The 18294-nt window shown below is 41.0% G+C and overlaps 1 protein-coding gene across 1 annotated transcript in view; it reads right to left on the reverse strand.

The window, feature by feature from the left end:
• arrdc1b (arrestin domain containing 1b) overlaps nucleotides 1-17522 on the reverse strand; it is a 36502-nt gene extending 18980 nt beyond the window's left edge. The window contains exon 1 of the mRNA XM_034095829.2: nucleotides 17331-17522. Within this exon, the coding sequence (XP_033951720.1) occupies nucleotides 17331-17448 (118 nt within the window). The 5' untranslated portion in view covers nucleotides 17449-17522. The remainder of the gene's footprint in view (nucleotides 1-17330) is intronic.
• Between the last annotated feature and the right edge of the window lie 772 nt (nucleotides 17523-18294).

Genomic DNA, 18294 nt, shown 5'->3' on the forward strand with positions numbered 1-18294 from the left:
ATCTGCCTCATTCATGATTGAGAGTGAGTATCTTTATCGGCAGCAGCAGCAGCGGCAGCGGCGGCAGTGGCAGCAGGGAGAGGGGCTGCAGCACCGCTGAATAGTGTATCGTTGTGTCAGACGAGAGAGAGAGACGAGCTGTCAGTGGAGGAATAACGGGTCGGAAAAAAACAAGGAGCCAGGAGGACCAGGAGGAGTGACGATGTGTTTGATGAGACGCACAATAAGACATTAAGAGGATATGTTGTGACGTTTCATCACGAATACTGGCTGTTTGTTGGGAAAGCAATGGCCAAGCCCTTCCTGATGTTGCCTCACACATAACACAATGGCCACGTTCATTTCCACAGTCACATTAAAAGTCTAATCGGGGCATCCATAAACTTAAAATTAAACATGAGTCTTTGGTCTGGTTCTACCTCACGGGATTCCTTTGTTTCTCTCCCTGCGAGAAAGACTCTCCCTTTCCCAATTAAGGACATTTAACTTTTGACATAGCTTAAAGTATAGTTATATGTTTATTGAGTGCACTTCCATCCACTACACTACAGCATGTACTACATATTGTTAAAAGGACAGAACATATGATTTACTTAATAGGACACCAAACACTGCGATACAAAATGCCATTTATTGTTTACCAGTTAGGTAACTTAACACCCCACTTTGTTCCTTCTTTTGTGGGCTTTCGGGCAAATAGGAGGAAAGTAGGTGAGTAGCATCAACACATGCTGGCGTAGCTAAACTAGGACAATCCACACATTTCCAAAGGCCTTTCATTCTTTCTAAAATCATGGTAACTTATATAGGCTTTGTTGAATTTGCATAACAATAGGGTGATGAGAAAAGTGCATGCTAACAAGTTTCAACAGCATTCAAATTGAAGAGATGATCCGAGCTGCTCGGTCACCTAAAGATGGCAGGAGAATACTGAACTGCACAAAAAGAACAAAACCCTAAATTACAATATGAAGGTATAAGAGTATGCGTACGTTATGGGAGCATTTGGTAAAGAACGATTTTTGGACCGACTAAGGAGGACAATTTGTTTGACAATGAGCTCCCAAACTATCGGTATAATCAATTTGAGGTAAGGGAAGTCCATACAGTTCCAATCCATGCTAAGTTGGTTATCTACAATGCTAATTTGTAAGTCTTCCTTCACAAACTTCAGACGTTTAAAGACTACAAACTGCAGACTCAATTGACAGGATGTGGTTTGGTTTCGTGAAGCTGGCAGTTTCCAACTCGTCCACACACCAGTAGCTCTGGGTTACACCTCGTACAGCACAGGCGTCTCTGTCAGCCAGCTCTTTGCAGAATAAAGCAGTGCCTCAGGGACACAGACGCTCAGTAGTAAGAGGGAGGCCGGCAGCGGAGCACACTGACTCAGCAGCTGCCTGCATTAGTTGCCAACACACTGGAGTCTGTCCAGGTCCTCTCCGCGGTTCAGTGAGTGTCTGTGGGCGGAGATGATCCTCGTGCTTCTACTCATTCGATTTGACCGACTAGATGGTGTGGGCAGGCAGATCCAGGAGAGAACATGACTGCTATGTTGTACGAAGCAGTTCTGTGGTGCCTATTAGAAAAGGGTGACGGTGGGTCATGGAGGACGTGGGTGGAAAGTGAGGTTATATGTTTTGTGCCATTATGCATCTGTGGCTGGTTGATAAAGTCGAACAAAAGATGTCTGATGATGAGAAACAGACGGTATAACTGATGCCAATATGATATCTGTCTTTGTTATACGCTACAAAGAAGGAGCTTCTGGCCTGATGAAAGAATAAGAGAAGATCCAAATCCGACCAGACATTCATGCTAGCTTTTCAGTCTGCACCGGAAACATATTTTGTATTAATAACCAGCCCTACATATACCACGGCCTATTGCCAGGTGCAGAAAGGGGTTGTTTTGCCCATTTGTCAGCGGGATTAGGAAAGACCTAACGGCCCTGTTAGAAACTGAAACTTGGTAGAAAGGTGTTCAATTTTGTGTTCAGGCATACACCGGTAAAATGACTTGGTCATCGCCCTCATCGTTGTTTTGTTCCTGCCACAGCACCAAGGACCAACCTAAGCACATATCGATTCTTGGTGCAATCGGTAACACAAGTTTTTTTAACATTGTGGTACATTTTCTTCACACTCATTATTTTCCCCCTAAAGGAAATAGCCTGGTAGGAGTTTGCACTCTCCAAATGCCCTGTTGTCAGTTTCAACAGTGCAAGTTAGCTTAACTGTAGCAAGTGCTGTTGCCATGATAAATCACTGTTTTATTATCTACGGTGGTTCAAAGTTTTTATAGCTGTCTTTTGTAAATTACTCTACATTCATATAATAATATATTGCAGTTTCTTCTTGGGGAGTTTTTGATTTCACAAGTTCCTTTATTACCACTCCCTGTGCAGGAGTTTTGTCCTTCAGGGCATTCCTTCCTGAAAATATGTGCCAGTTATACAAGAGTCGTTAGATAAACAAAGGCAAGCATTGTTTTACGACAGCGTTTCTTTACAGAAAATAATGTTCGAACCCTGATGAGCAGCAGTGCTAAACATTGAGTCAAAACAGACTTAATGTTATAAAGAAAGAAATGTGTCTGTGAGATAAAACCATTAAGTCGGAGCTTGCTGCTTGTTGCATCAGTCAGCTCGGCATACCGGGAAGCTGGGCTGATCATGTCGGTTCCTTATTTACACTGATTACACCAAGTCTAGTTTCAGCTGGCGGCTGGAAGCACAAAGGAGCCTCAGTTTGCTTAAGGTCTGAACTTGAGCAGAAACAAAGCAGAATGAGGAGACCCTCCGACCGCTCAGACAACACACACCAGACCAGAGAGGAACTGCGTCTTTACGACCGCTACAGCTTCGTCCTGAAGTGGGTCAGGAGTGTGACCGGGATTGATCAGCATTCCTCACATGCACTAAAAGTGTCCTTGGACGTCACATATACATTCCAGCATAATGAGATAGGGATATTCCCAAAGCTGGGTCTGTGTGATAAGACTGGACTGCTTTAAACGAAGCGTATGGAGGAATGTGGAGAACCACGAAATGGGATAATAATAATAATAATAATAATAATAGATTTAATTTGTTAGCGCTTTTACAGGTGCTCAAAGACGCTTTACAGATATAGTGAAGAGAAAATAAAATAAAGGAACAACAAATAAATATATAGTTAAAGTTAAAGTCAATAATACAAAAACAATCACACATTAAAAGCCAGATTGAAGAGGTGAGTGTTTTGAAGGTGGTGAGGTCGGTGCAGTCTCTGATGGGTTGTGGGAGTGAGTTCCAGAGGAGGGGGCAGCGACGGAGAAGGCTCTGTCCCCCCAGGTCCGGTGATTGATGTGCGTGGGGATGGATAGGAGGTTGGCTTCTGATGAGCGGAGGCAGCGGGAAGGGGTGTGGCGGTGCAGCAGGTCTGTGAGGTAGGGGGGGGGGCTGATTGTTGAGGGCTTTGTGAGTAATGAGGAGGACTTTGAAGTTGATTCTTTGACGGACGGGGAGCCAGTGGAGGTTCTGGAGGGATGAAGCAGTCCAGTTCAGTTTTGTGGAATAGTTCTTGAAAAACGTTTATTAATTAGACCAATAGGTTTGTTATAGCTGTGGGTCAGTCCTGGTATTGTAGCGATTTGATATCCATACCATTGATATCGTCTTTGCCTGGTGTAAAGGATGCATTACATCAAAGTCATGTCATATCCGGAATTGACCAGATTTAGCTTTTCTCTTATTTGCATTTGCCCACTTAGTCAATAAATCAACATTACTATAAGTTATTAATAAACAAATCTCAATGTGTACAATTGTTTGCGTAAGCCGATTTTCCGATATCTGAATATCGAGGTATTTGATTATTTTATTTATATTGCCCACACCTAACTGAGGGTTCTACATGTTAAACCTGGGATGCTCTTCAACACGTATTACGTCTAATTACAGACATCACATTTACACTTTCACACTGACGCCAGAGTATTGTCAATTCTGAAGGAAAAACAATCCTCAATTAGTTTGCAATATTCATGAAGAGAATCCGACAGAATGATTGTGCACAAAGATCAATTACAATTGAGTTGTAGTTTCTCTGTAGAGTTATTATGAAGCAAGGTCAGATCTGTTTTCTGGGGGAGTTTGGGATCATTGTTATTCTTGCACGATTAACAAAAGCTGTGAAGGACACAGAAAGTACCATAAATCACGTGATTATTTCGAAAAACCTTTTACGGACATATTTCAAGTATCCTCCTCACACACTGGTCGCGGCCTTCCTTCTGAACCCCAGGAGCGCCGAGTAATCCGATGCTACAGTACACTTACTAGCTTCATTCAATCTGTAAGCGCTGCAAACAATTAGTCCTTCTCACTTTTCCAACATCTCCCTCGTCTCCTTTCTCTTCTCAAAACACGGCCACCTGATCCTATGATCTATTACTCCTGAGTGTAAGGGAATCCCCTTCAGCTGAACAGAGGCCGGGTTGTTCGTTCAGACATGTCCTGCGATACCTCACTGTAAGCCCGCTGACACGCAGAAACTCTGCATTGAGTGAAAGGAAGATCAAATGAATGCACGGCGTAATGCCCTCTATTAGAGCTGCCATACAGCCTCAGGAACACATCTCAGAGACAGCCTCTTCACGTTCAATTAGTGCATAAGGATTTAAAACCATAAAGTGCAAATCATGTCTTCAGACAACAGTGTAAGGTATGACACATTAATGACCGTCTTTTGAGTATACACTGTACCTGAATTTGACTGTCCCAAATGTTGGGGAAGTTACTGAGTTTCTGAAAAAGGTTGCTGAAAGGTTCCAGCAGTCAAACGGGACCATATGTCTGTAATACATTTGTCAACTCCGCTTACTCAGCAACCCCTAACCCTTATTGTATATCCCCTGTAACCATTACCATGTACAGACTGGTGATGCATGAAAGGAACGGTATAAGTGACGAGAGAAACATAGCTTGAGTGTTGTAAGTCTTGTAATAATGGACCAAGAGTCTCTTTAAATAAAGCTGATGATGATGATGATGATGATGATGATGATGATGATGATGATGATGATGATGACGATGATGGCTCATAATAATAAATAATTCCTTACATTTATTATAGCGCTTTTTCAATGACTCAAAGCGTTTAATGCCGATCCTTCCATAGAGGACACAGAGGTTCAATTGATGTGTAGGATGTTAAGGCTCCAATTAACAATTACACTCATCGTCAATTAATAAGTAATACAACATTTTTTAGACGAACCAACAACCCAAACGATGAATACAAAAAAAAGAATTCATAACATTTTTGAAATTATGAAAAATGCCCATCGCTGTTTCTCCAAGTCCAAAGTGCTGTCTTTAAATGTCCTGTTTTTGTCAGTTCAAATCCGGAAAATGTAGAAACACAATTTCTGACATGCTTTATAGAAAATTACTTTCATGATTATCTTTAACAATGTTCAATCATCACAATAGTTGCCATTTTTGTGTTGATGTACTTCATGATTAAGCGATCTAATACAGGCCTCACAAAGCAATATCCACCACCATCAACAAAACATCTAATGTACATGTATGTATAAGAAGTCTAACAAAAGCGGGTGATATAAGATGTTAGCTATGTCAAATTGCTGAGTGCTGTAATATGAATTGCACACTCAGCTCCAGTAATCTGTCAGCATTGAACGATGGACCAGGACGTGCTTTGCGCCATTAGTGAGATCAGTTGATGGTGTTGGCATGTATTAAAGTGTAGGTGCACACACATCTATCTGCATGGACGGTACTCACAAATCCCTGCGTACGTTTGCATCCATGTGTAAGAGGCTTATCGCCGCGGAAGTTACATCATGCACTCTGACGCGCTCCCACTCTACGATGTTTACACATTTCACTGCAACAGCTTCACATTCACACAGACTTCATGACCTGCCTCTGTTTTTCAAAAAACAATTAGATATTCACATATTCAGAGCAACTTTAGCACCACCAGGGTTGGGAGGGTTACTTTGTAAATGTAATCAGTTACTGATTACTGATTACATGGCTCTGAAAGTAATCCGACTACAGTTACAGTTACGTGTCTTAAAAAAGCAACGTAATCAGATTACTTTTAGATTACTTTCTTTTTGCTGGGTATGTTTTGGTGAACAGGAGACACAAAAAGCAAAAGGAAACTGAACGTGTTTTTACTGTTTTAATGGCTTATCAAGAGCACACTGAAACATAACATCCGAAACGATGTAACAACATAATACACGTTTTGGGGATGCAGCTTGGGATGTGAGGAGTGAAGGACACGGCTTAGAACGGGCGTGTCGCCTTCTGTCCTGCCAGTGTTGGCAGGACATGAATTAAAATGTCGAACTCGGACTTCATTTTAAGGACATTTCGGCCAGGGGTGTAGAGCTATATTTGTTTAAGCACCGGATCGGCAAAACAGGAGACTGTGCACCAGTCTGCCTTGATCTATGAATTCATATCCGTGACACTCACAGTATTTGCTGCCCGCAGCTGTTTTATAGAAGGAAAACCTCCTTCACTTCATGAAATCTCTGCAGCGCCAGGAGGCAGCGGGAGGGTTAACTCGCGCCGCGCAGTGCCTTTCACGCGCCGCCTTCACTGTGTATACCTTCAGAAATAATCATCAGTAAGGCTAAAGAGCGACCGCAGGCTGATGTGTTTTAACCACACACACCTATATATACACACACACACGCGATTTAAACGCAGACTTTTGTTCCTCCATGTTTCGTTGTTATTGTTCCACTGAGCGAGCGGACCCGCGATTTTTTTTCAAACGCTTTTTTGGTCCATCTGCGGCGGTAAAAGTTGTTGTGCGCTGTGATCATTCGGCTGTACCTACTAGTAATGAATATTAAATGTTGTGAGGAAATCTTTCCACCAATAATTCCAAAATGTATTCACTTCAGGTTTACGAAAATAACTGTAATCAGATTACTCGTTTTTCAAATGTAACGCGAGCTGAATACAGTTACTTGATTTTTGTATTCTGATTACGTAACGCCGTTACATGTATTCCGTTACAACCCAACCCTGAGCACCATGACATCATATATAACCAATGTAGCAATAAGACAATGAAGCATGTAACTCTCTTGATGTGTCCTCCATTGTCCCGGTGTTTGTTTAAGGCTCAGTTAGGATTAATGGTCTTAACTAAACCAGCTTAGGATCACTTTTGATGGTATCCGTGACAACAGAGACATTACATTTAAGCATTTGAATTCTCCTCTGTGGCCATCAGCAATATCCGTATTAGACCTGATCTCACTGTTCTGGTGGAAGACACAAAGCAGCTTGTTTCCGTACAGAATCAATGACAATCTTTAGAAACATTAGAACTACATTTTAAGATCAAGATCGGGATGGAAACTGAAGCAAAACTAAATTGAGTGTATTATCATGAACGTAAAGGCCGACCAATGTGACTTTAATGAGTCATAGACCAACATTTATCCAGAGAGTTTGACAATTCTCTTCGCATCTATGTTAACTAATACAAATTAGAAAATGTGAACGGTGTGATTTCATGTGGGAAACTGTTGTTATCAGCCACATAATTACAAAAGAGAGATATTTACTTTGGTGCAAACTACAGTTATCAGAGATTAGTCATACAGTATCAGCTGCTGACGCCCTTCAGTGACCTTCAGACCTTTGCTCACTCCCTCTCAATGTCACCAGCTGGTTTTATGATGAGGGTGTGTTGGAAATGTGGCAGTGCTTTTGTTATTTGGTCCACGTCTGACTCATCAGTACCGCCCAAAGACTCGGGGCTCAAGAGCGAAGAGTGAAGAAGCAGCTCCCAGCGATAGAAGTTGCGTTTTAGAAAGATGTCGCACCCACACAGTGTTTTATGTGCAAACATATTGTACATTGTCACGAGGGACATTTAGTTTGTAGGTTCAAATCTGCATTCAAAAGAGAAAACAAGCTTATACTCAAACTAAAAAGTATTGCCACTTCTAGCCTTCCATGAACATAATGTCTCAAAGCGGAGGGCCTTGCAACATGCTCACATGCTGACTGATCATATTTGAAAAAACGGAAGCATAAAGAAAAGAAAGCAGAACATTTGTGGAAATAAATAAAGACCTGACACACAAAAGAACCACCAAGGAAAACGTTATCCTATTCATGCAACAGTCTAACCCAAGGACCTTTGATTTAAAATATAATACATCACATAATAAACGGCTGGAACCAGATTTTTGGGGATATTTTCTGTCAATTAAAGATAATTAACCAATTAAAACACTTTAGCCTATGAATTGGCGTCCCATTAACGAATAAATATAATAATAATGAATTTTATTTATATAGCGCTTTTCACAACTCAAAGACGCTTTACAGTATGAGGGAGGGTAGACAAACAAGGACAGGCAAACAAGTAAGTATAGTAAACTAAATAAATAAAAAGGCAGTCAAGAGGAAGTTGATTGAGAGGGGGGGGGCTTATGGGTAGACAGAGTTGAAAAGATGTGTTTTGAGGCGGGACTGAAAGACTGTGAGGGACTCCGAGTCACGGAGATCTTGGGGGAGGGAATTCCAGAGCGTAGGAGCTGCCACTGAGAAGGCTCTGTCCCCAAAGCTGCAGTGTGGACGTGGGAATGGATAGGAGTCTGGCTGCGGTGGATCTGAGGGACCGTGGGGGTTGTTAAGGATAAATATCATGTTATCTTTCCAACAATTGTTATAAGAATGATTATTGTGTGGCATATAGCTCCCATTATTATCAGCCTATGATGACTCCCATCAAATGTCTTGCTGTATTTTTAGAAAACGGTGTATAGAGAATCTGGATGCTGATCTCTAGGTGCTCTGTGATCACCAACTATGTTATGAAACCACAGCTCTCTGAATGGCCCGAATAGAAGCAAGTGTCCTCCAGTGGAATTACTTCCAACATGACAAAAGCCCGGCTTTGTCTGTAAATATAGGTGAGGAGGGAGAGGTCGATGGAGGATTATCAGCATGTGGGGGAAGATGGAAGCCTCCCTTGGCCTTGAAAAGCTGAACCAACCAACCAACACACACACACACACACACACACACACACACACACACACACACACACACACACACACACACACACACACACACACACACACACACACACACACACACACACACACACACACACACACACACACACACACACACACACACACACACACACACACACACACACACACACACACACACACACACACACACACACACACACACACACACACACACACACACACACACACACACACACACACACACACACACACACACACACACACACACACACACACACACACACACACACACACACACACACGACTTAATCTCTGTTCCCTGCTGGGAGTTTGTCAATGTGGTTTCTCACTTCCCTCACAGCCTGTCAGGCATCTTAGCAAGGTAGCTGCTTCTCTGCTGTATTTATAAATAATGCAAGTTAAAGTCCCATGAATATAATTTGTGGTTCCTTGGATAGTAATAATCCACAACTAGAATTAACAAACTGTCTCTTTAGCAGCTTTACTGTATGTTGTTGGCTACTTTCCCCCCCACTGATCAGGGTTCCCGTTAACCAGAAGAAGATGTTGTAGACACATCTAAATCTCCCTGGTCGTATTGACCGGTATAAATAATTTGATGTAAGCACAATTTTAAATGTATTAAAAATAGGCTGACGAGATAAGTTGGCACCCGCCGCTCCGACCAATGCCACAAGCGCGAAACGAGATGCCATCTCTGTGAGAAGAACCCTTTGTGTGACTCTTTCTTGCAATATATTTTTCGCAAGATTCTTGCCAATAGACAGCCGTTACCTAAAATTCAATTTCCTTTGAGAAAAAAGAGTAAAGTCTTCCCAGTTCTCGGGGCCAGCAGGTGTATGCTCACATTATATACAGATGTTCTGAGATGATCCTGTGTGGGCCTGCATGACAACATGACATACGTAACATTTCACAACACGCCAGCTGAACCATAAACCAACGTGTTGTCTCCCAGCTGAGATAGAACACTTCTATCTTTAGTGCCTTTGTTAATGTTTTGTGCCACTTCCACAGAAGAGTGACTTCCTCTCTGTATTCTACAAAGCCTAGGAAGTGGGACAGCTTTACAGAGAGGAGGGGTGTGGGGGTGTTTCTGTGCTCATCAGGGGGCAATGAGACAGAATCCATTATGATAGGCCTAAATAACCAGCTGTGGGGTGGGGCAGGGTGCTGCTTATGGAGGTCAGAGGATAGTTATTATTAACATGAATACGTCCGAGGGGAGAAGCTGGTGTCGATAGTTACAGTTAACCACTTCTGTTGGTGCACGGACAGATAGAGTACTGTACAGTGGATCCATGTCATCCGCCCACATTAAAGGGCAGCAGTGAGAATTCATTGCACACTGAGCCACTGGGTGTTTCTCAATGTCGAGGACGCTTGCTTGGTAGCACGTCTTCCGAGTCACTTGCTTCAGAAGTGAGATTGGTTTTATTAAATGTGCCAAGTGCTAGGACTGTCTTAGGGAAGAAAGCTTTTAGATGTGCAGCTCCACTAACATGGAACCGTCTGCAAACAGAATGGAGAATTACCAAGCTAGTACCACTACATGTTTTTAAAGCTCGGTTGGATGCTACACAATCAGATGCTGTTGGTACCTGTACATGTGGTTAGATATGTAAATTGTAATCCCTGTACATTTTGCTGTATGATGTCCTTTTGTTGTTCTGTTATTTATGTTTTTATGTCTTCTTGTGGAACCTACTGCAATTGAATTGAATTGAGGCAAGAATCCTTCCTAGCCTCGGAAAACGAAGAATTGTGGAACAGGCTAACAGGTGTGCGTCATATTTATATGAAGTATGCCGAAGTGTCATAGCAGCCTATTAAACAAAAGTGATCAAAACAAGGAACAACCTCTAAAAGGCCAGCTGATGTGTAAAAGGTGTCCTCTGGATGCCTGAGTCCACTGGTCTCAGACAGATCTTTAATCAGCCTCCCTCAGGGAAGTGATGTCATGATTAACTCAGGCCCCGGAGTCTAGACAGTCACACAGAAACCCTGTCCTGCAGTGATGTGTTCTTGAGCCAGAACAAAGAGACACTCATACTCTTGAGTCAATTACAATTGCACTCAGTGTTGGCCACAGTGTGTGCCTTAAGGAGATAAGCTAAAGTCACAACAGTGATGAATGAGTTTAATGCACTTTCATTTCTATTTGAAAATTGTGGTTACGTTTCTTGCCCAAGGACACAGTTGAGTGCATGGGCTGGGGGCAAACCACTATTTTTCAGACGGGTAGAAAACCACTCTATTGCTTGATCTCCCACGCTTTCGTAATTATAGACAAGACAAAGGTGTGTAAGGGGGTTTGTGTGTGGGTACACGTGCCTGAAGTCAGCTTTGTGTGAACCTAGGGGACGTCTAGTCTTGTGTACATAGAGCCGGTGGTTTGTATCACCACGGATGATGATTGGGTTACAGTGAATGTTTGTGTTGCTGATTTGCTGAAAGCTAAATGTAAGATACTGCCACCGGAGAACTACACTGCATAAAAGATCTCATTTACACTCGCCGCAGTTTTAAAGTCTCCTTAGATATACAGCAGGATAAAGATAAATGAGGGAACACATGGGTAGGGTTTCGGGTCAAGTGAACTTTCACTTCAGGTGATTCATTTATTTATTTTCCGCTGCATCACAGCTAGCACGCAGTCACCAGGACTTCACCTTTAAAGGGCATACAAGCCGAGACAAGGAGTTACAACATCTCTGATACCAGGTGACTACACATGCTGCTCAGTGCTAACACACGAGAGGAGAGACGGAACCACGCGGGCTGAATGGCTGCTCCCACTTCTTCAGGTCTATATTGTTCACCATTAACTTCTTTCGGTCAATATCGCAAATCAAACATGTAGTGTGTAGAGGACATATTTACGTGAAGTGCTAAATCAGGACTGATGACAAGGAGATTTATAACGACACATTACCCAAATCGTTTTGCAGAAATGTGGTCGTAAACCAATGTGTTGGAGAAATGTAACGCGGTCTGCATTATTATAGCACTTTTCCAGTCTTTGGAGCCACTCAAAGCACTTACAGCTACAGCAGTCACAAAACATTTTGACATGGCGATGGTGCAATCTGCAAAGTTAAGGGACATGGCAATTTCATCCAGAGGGAACCATGAATAACGAATATCGTGATGTCCAATAGATGTAGAGACATATCACTAAACATCCCAAATCTCAAACTCATATTGGCACTAGCTAGAGGAAAAGACGTTCCTACTAAAGTGAGATGAATGTTATATGAACAGAATTGTTCTAAGGTTTAAAGGTGGGGTAGGTCATTTAGGAGAAACCAGCTGGAGTGCACTAGAATTAGAAAATACACAGCCGGAAAAAATCTGCCACTTCCTTACAGAGCCCCTCCTCCAACGCCCACGAACGCGCACATGACCAATGAGGGCACGAGATAAGTGTGTGCACAGATGGAAGGCTGACAGGCAGGTAGGCCATCCAGTTACTTTAGCCAGGCCGGCTCAGATGATTGGTCGTGCTTTTTACAGCGCCACGGCTTCCACAGATGACATTTTTTAACGGATTTTTTGTCAGAGCACTTCAGATATTCATTGCTATCGGGATGTTAAGAGCATTCCATGGAATATAACAAAAAGGGTATCTCGAGCCGGTTTCTCAAACTTACCTACCCCACCTTTAATTGTATGCGTCTACTGGAAGTAAGGTTGAGCACAGTACAGTAAGTTGCTCATTCATCTAGTTTCATTCATGACTGTGCTTTAACAACCTTCTTTGTCAGGAGGCTGATCGATAGACGTTCTGTCTAATGGTCTGCATCATCAATAATCGAGTGGGTCCGCACATAGTCAGCATCCCAGAAAAGGTGTATGAACTAGGTATGCTTATTATTATTCCTCTGTCATTTCATCGTACAACTGTACGCACCTTACTCACGATGCAGGATAAATAAAACACCAACAGGATCCATACACAGCTCATATTGTGCCACAATCCATGTAATGGATATATGTGGTTGATTCACACAAAGGATATCAAAAACTTTACAACCCACTTAGAGACCATGCAAGCGGTCCTGCCCTGAAAATCAGTCCTGCTCTTCAGTCAAATGTCCGGAGGGTGTTGGCTTTGCGTGGACGCCATGCAAATTTCTTGTGCAAATAAAGCTTTCAAAAACCAACTCATGGAAGAGAAAAAGGGAAGCTAACCATTATGGGGGGGTTTTACAACTCTGCCTTATTAAAGGATGTTGTTGTTGCAGTTTGCATTCATAGATATTCTTTAGAAGTATACACTGCGATTACCAGGAATACGGATAGGGTTTCTCTGGAATTGTACCCTTATGACTCATCACCTAACTTAATAGGACATTGTCCCTAAATAATCCAAAAGATGAATACAATTAGCTACAGTACTACCAAACCCTTAACTTCTCTGTATTGTTTTCTCAGGAAGACACAAAAACAGGAAATTCTCACGCTCCCACAAAGCACGCACATGTTCCTGCCTCGGCATGCTGCTTGCCGTCTGATTGAAGGAATCATCAGCGGCGGTGGTGGAGAGGGGTGATGTCACTGGACACATAATGCAGCCTCAGCATTTACAGTACATTAACGGACCGGCTGAGAGCCAGACAGGGAGCTTCTTTAGTTTCAGCAGTTGGAGTGCCTTCAACAAGGAAGTGAGTGGAGGACTGAGGGACTTATGGTCCACTGCACTAGTAAGCTTAAAGTGTGATTCAATATTATTTGAAGGACAAAACGATCATTGTTTGTTATGTTGTAAACTATTAAATATATCAGGGCAGAATGTGTTGACTAAAAAAGGCAAAGAGAGAACTCTGCTTATTTTATCTTGAAATCAAATTGGTTTCGGGAAGAAGCACTTCCCGGAATGCTCTTAGGGAATCAAAACACGTAGGCAGAACAATCACAAGAAAACTCAAAGGAACTATTTTAAACAATGATCAAGTCTTTCTCAGGAAGTTTGCACAAATGTGCCAGTTGTTTGTCAACTCCAACACAACAATGCCATTACAATAAAGGCATTTTAGTTGTTTATAAGAGAGTGCCAGAAGTAATATTGAGACAAGAAATGTGTGAAACATGTCCCATCTGTTGTATGTAACAAATATAAAACCTTTTAGATAGATAGATTCAACTTATTGTCATTACACAGTACAGGTACCATGTAACGAAACGGTTTCTCTGCATTTGACCCATCCTAATGTTAGGGGCAGTGTGCTGCCATTTTGAACGGCGCCCGGGGAGCCGTGTAGGGAACGGTGCCTTACTCAGGGACACCTCGGTAGCACTTGGTCTTTCCGGGACTTGAACTGGTGACCTTCCAGTTGCCAAGCCGAGTCCCTATGGACTTCGCCACCACCGCCCTTTTCAGACTGCAATGAAAGGTTCCATATGTAAAATATGTATCAACAGGTTAGACTCTTGTCCTTTCTGTCCTTGTGGTTATAGAGTCTGTCATACAAATAATCTGTGTATAAGAATATACAGCAGAGAGGACAAGTCAAAAGTAAAAAATGATGTGTTTGAGATACTTTCAAAGAAGTCTTCCTATCAAACAACGTAATAAACCCTAAGAAATATTATACTCAAATGTATTATATTCATAAAAAGAATGTATAATGATGTATTTAGTTTCAGCGTTCATATATTCAAATGGTGATGCCGAGTGCAGAGCCTTGAAAGAACACTGTGGTTTTTCACTTTGTTGCAGGTGTGAAATTTGGATTTACAGAGAAATGAAAGTGCATGGACAGACTGCCAGTATGCAACAGATACTATTCATGTGCTTGTAGCTAATGCAAATCCTAAATCAAAACCCTTCCACATGCTCGTTCCACATGCTCGTTTCATCTGGCATGTATTGAGCCGTTTACTTGAAGCTCTTGTTGTCGGTTTCCTCTTTAAGGACAGCCAACATTCGCCCAAAGCCTCCGAGAATTAATTTGGGGATAAACGCCTGGTGTCAGGTACAGGCTCACCGCAACCGTGTGACCTTACTGTGTAAGATCTGACCTCTGCTGAACGCCATCTGCTGCAGGTCAGCCTGTGCATGATGGCATATTAATCTCACTATGCTTTACCTACAGGCACAACAAGCTAGGGCTGCTCGATTATGGCAAAAATCATAATCTCGATTATTTGAGTCAATAATTGATATCACGATTATTAAAAACAATTATCCATTTACTTTGAAAACATCCATTTATTGAAAGAAAATAAATGTGAACAGTATGTTTTTAACAGTTGATTACCCTAAACTTTAAGTATAATTCAACTGAAAAAACATTTTTTTTCTTTTTTTTTAAAATAAAAATTAATTAAAATAAATAAATAATCGTTTTATTTTAATTATGATGTTTTCATAATCGTTGCAAGCCAAAATCGTAATTGCGATTAAAATACGATTAATTGAGCAGCGCTACAACAAGCCAGGAAATGATGGCAAATAAAAGGATGGAAAATCAGTCTTCAGTTAAAGAGGTCTGTTGATGTTTGGGTTGATAGATACAAATTATTTAAAAAAAATGCCAATGGCCCCAGAAGTGCAACCACTCTTAATCTGTATCATTGTAGCGATCCCAATAATATGGATATGTTTTTTTTCTGGGTTATTATTACCCTGATGACACTTAGGACATTATCGATCAAATAAAGACAGAAAATTCAAAATAAATTGAATCTATTATTATTATTATTATCATTAATACCTTATGTATCATTTTCTCAATATGACACAAAAACAGGAGACGTACAAAGCAGTCTCACAGAATCCTAATCAAAACCCGTCAAATTTCTTTTAAGGTGTTGTTTTTGGGCTAATGTAATAAATATGTAAATAAATATCACTGCTGTTTTGCAGTTTTTGTCTGAACCCAGTAATACATTGGAACTTTAAGGCTTTTCTGTTGCCAAAAATCAGCTGACAATCATTGCATTTCCCAGGAAACCTCTTAATTAACGTCCCTAGTAAATGATACCTCTGTGGCAGACTCCCTTTGAAAATGAGCTTTAGGTGAAGTTGATAGCAGCTCTATTATCAGACAAGAATCCCCACAAGGATCGCTTGCATACAATAGATTATGTGTGCACCTCCATGGCAACTCCAAAAGCTTCTCCACCTTGCTCACCTACTTTACCCTTCATTAGCAGCTATTCCCACAAGTGTGTCTAAGTTGTTGGCATCAGACGTTTCCAATGTCCTTCTTTACTGCGGAACATGAGCAGACTTAAGAATACATGTCACAGGATTACATCATTAGAATACAAAACGGTATTCCATTACAGTTGCATGGACTACAATATGTCTGACACGTTTAAAAGAAAAAAAAGGGGATTACTACCAGGATAACAATATTTGTATATGTTTTAAAATATATAAAGAACACTTCCTGACTGAAAAAAAGTATTGAGTGAAACCATAGAGAATCTTCGAATCCATCATTGTGGCTTTTAATTCGAAAAATGCTTTCACTGGGTGGAAATGTTTCCATATTCTGTACGTTTTATACAACGACCAGATTGTAATTTAGCTTTTTTAACTTTGTGTACTATGTGGTGATGTGTTTCACTCTTGGTCTATAGACTACTTTCGGAATATGCTTAATGAAAGGCAGGTTTTTCTTTAAAAAAAAAACACTGAGCAAAGGCAGATTTACAAGATATCTATGGTTACAGTGTTCTGTTATGTAACAAAAGGAAATCAGTTTACATTACCTTTTAAGTTACACATGTTTTACAGGTAATTGTAACACAATTCAATGTTTTAAGTAACCCCCCAAGCCTAAATATGGTTTTAATAAAGTCATAAAAGGTGTCTAACACTTGTTCTGCTTTTTGAACACTTCTCCACAACATTTTCACAAAACATGGAAGCAACATGTTGCCACGAGCAGGATGCGAACAGGATGTGATTTTCAATCGACAGCACCGAGCTAACAACAACAGAGAGCTGGTGTCATGTGGAGGGTGGAAACACTCCCAGCCCAGCACCAGCAAAGCCCCTAATGTCCGCACCAACATTTCTATCACGTCCACAGTTGCAAAAATGAGCCTTAAGCCTTCTGAGAAACAACCACGCGCCTGATATCTAGCTTTGAGTTCATCCTCGTGTCCAGCAACATCAAAGAGGTTTAAATAAAGTTTATTTACATCGACTCGAGCCTGCGTCGCGCGCTTCACTGACTCGTGAAAGACACGCTGGCAACATGTTTCCTCTCTCATAAACATGTTGAAGAAAAGCTTCCTACCTTTGTACTGCAACGAGTGGCCGGTTCGTATTTTCACATTTCCGCTAATAGACTCTCCGGGACCGTAGACCACCTTGTTGTTGGTAAAAGTGATATCAAATTCTTGAAGCTTTCCCATGGCTCCGCTACTCCGCCGCTCTGCGTTTCTGAAACAGCGAGGAGGCGATGCTGCGCGCTCACCTGCTGCCGCGAACCCCCACGAGACCAGTGACGTCACTCTGACAACCCAGTGAAAGTAATGGGAGGGATCTTTTTCTCCAAGTTCTTAGGGATATTATATATTATATATATATATATATAGATTTTATTATATGTACAGCACTTTGGCTCGACCAAAAATCGTTTATAAATGTGCTATATAAATATAACTTGATTTGATTTGATATTACATTACATTGCATTTAGCTGACGCTTTTATCCAAAGCGACTTACAATAAGTGCGTTCGACCAACAATATAATAAATAACAAACATGTATTAGTTTATATGTTTGAAATGACCAACTACGATCTTAAACATACATTTAACCATTGAATAGAACAAATAGAATTACCTGTTGGACTAGAAAAAACGATCAAAACGTTCAATTTGAGGATACAAATATAATATCACATTTAGAATATGATAAAATGTCAAATGTGTAAACATATAATTATGTATGCTGCATTTTACATTCAGACATGCAAAATAACAAAAGTTAGCCGAAATTTGATATGACATTAAATCTTTTGATTCTTAAATCTTTGAATTTCCCAGGAGAAGTAAAACGTTCAAACGTATAAACACACATTAAAGTAATTACACTGTCAAGCTGTACTATGCAATCTCTAAAGACAAAACAATGTTCATCTTAAACATTAAACATTAAAAACTGAAAATAAATGTACATGATAATATCTCACATTACTTCCTCTTGTAGCACTTCCTGTTTCTGACTGGATTTCCTTTCTAAATGTGCAGCATCA

The sequence above is a fragment of the Pseudochaenichthys georgianus genome, chromosome 12 (assembly GCF_902827115.2).
Source record: "Pseudochaenichthys georgianus chromosome 12, fPseGeo1.2, whole genome shotgun sequence".
NCBI classification, from domain to species: Eukaryota; Metazoa; Chordata; class Actinopteri; order Perciformes; family Channichthyidae; genus Pseudochaenichthys; species Pseudochaenichthys georgianus.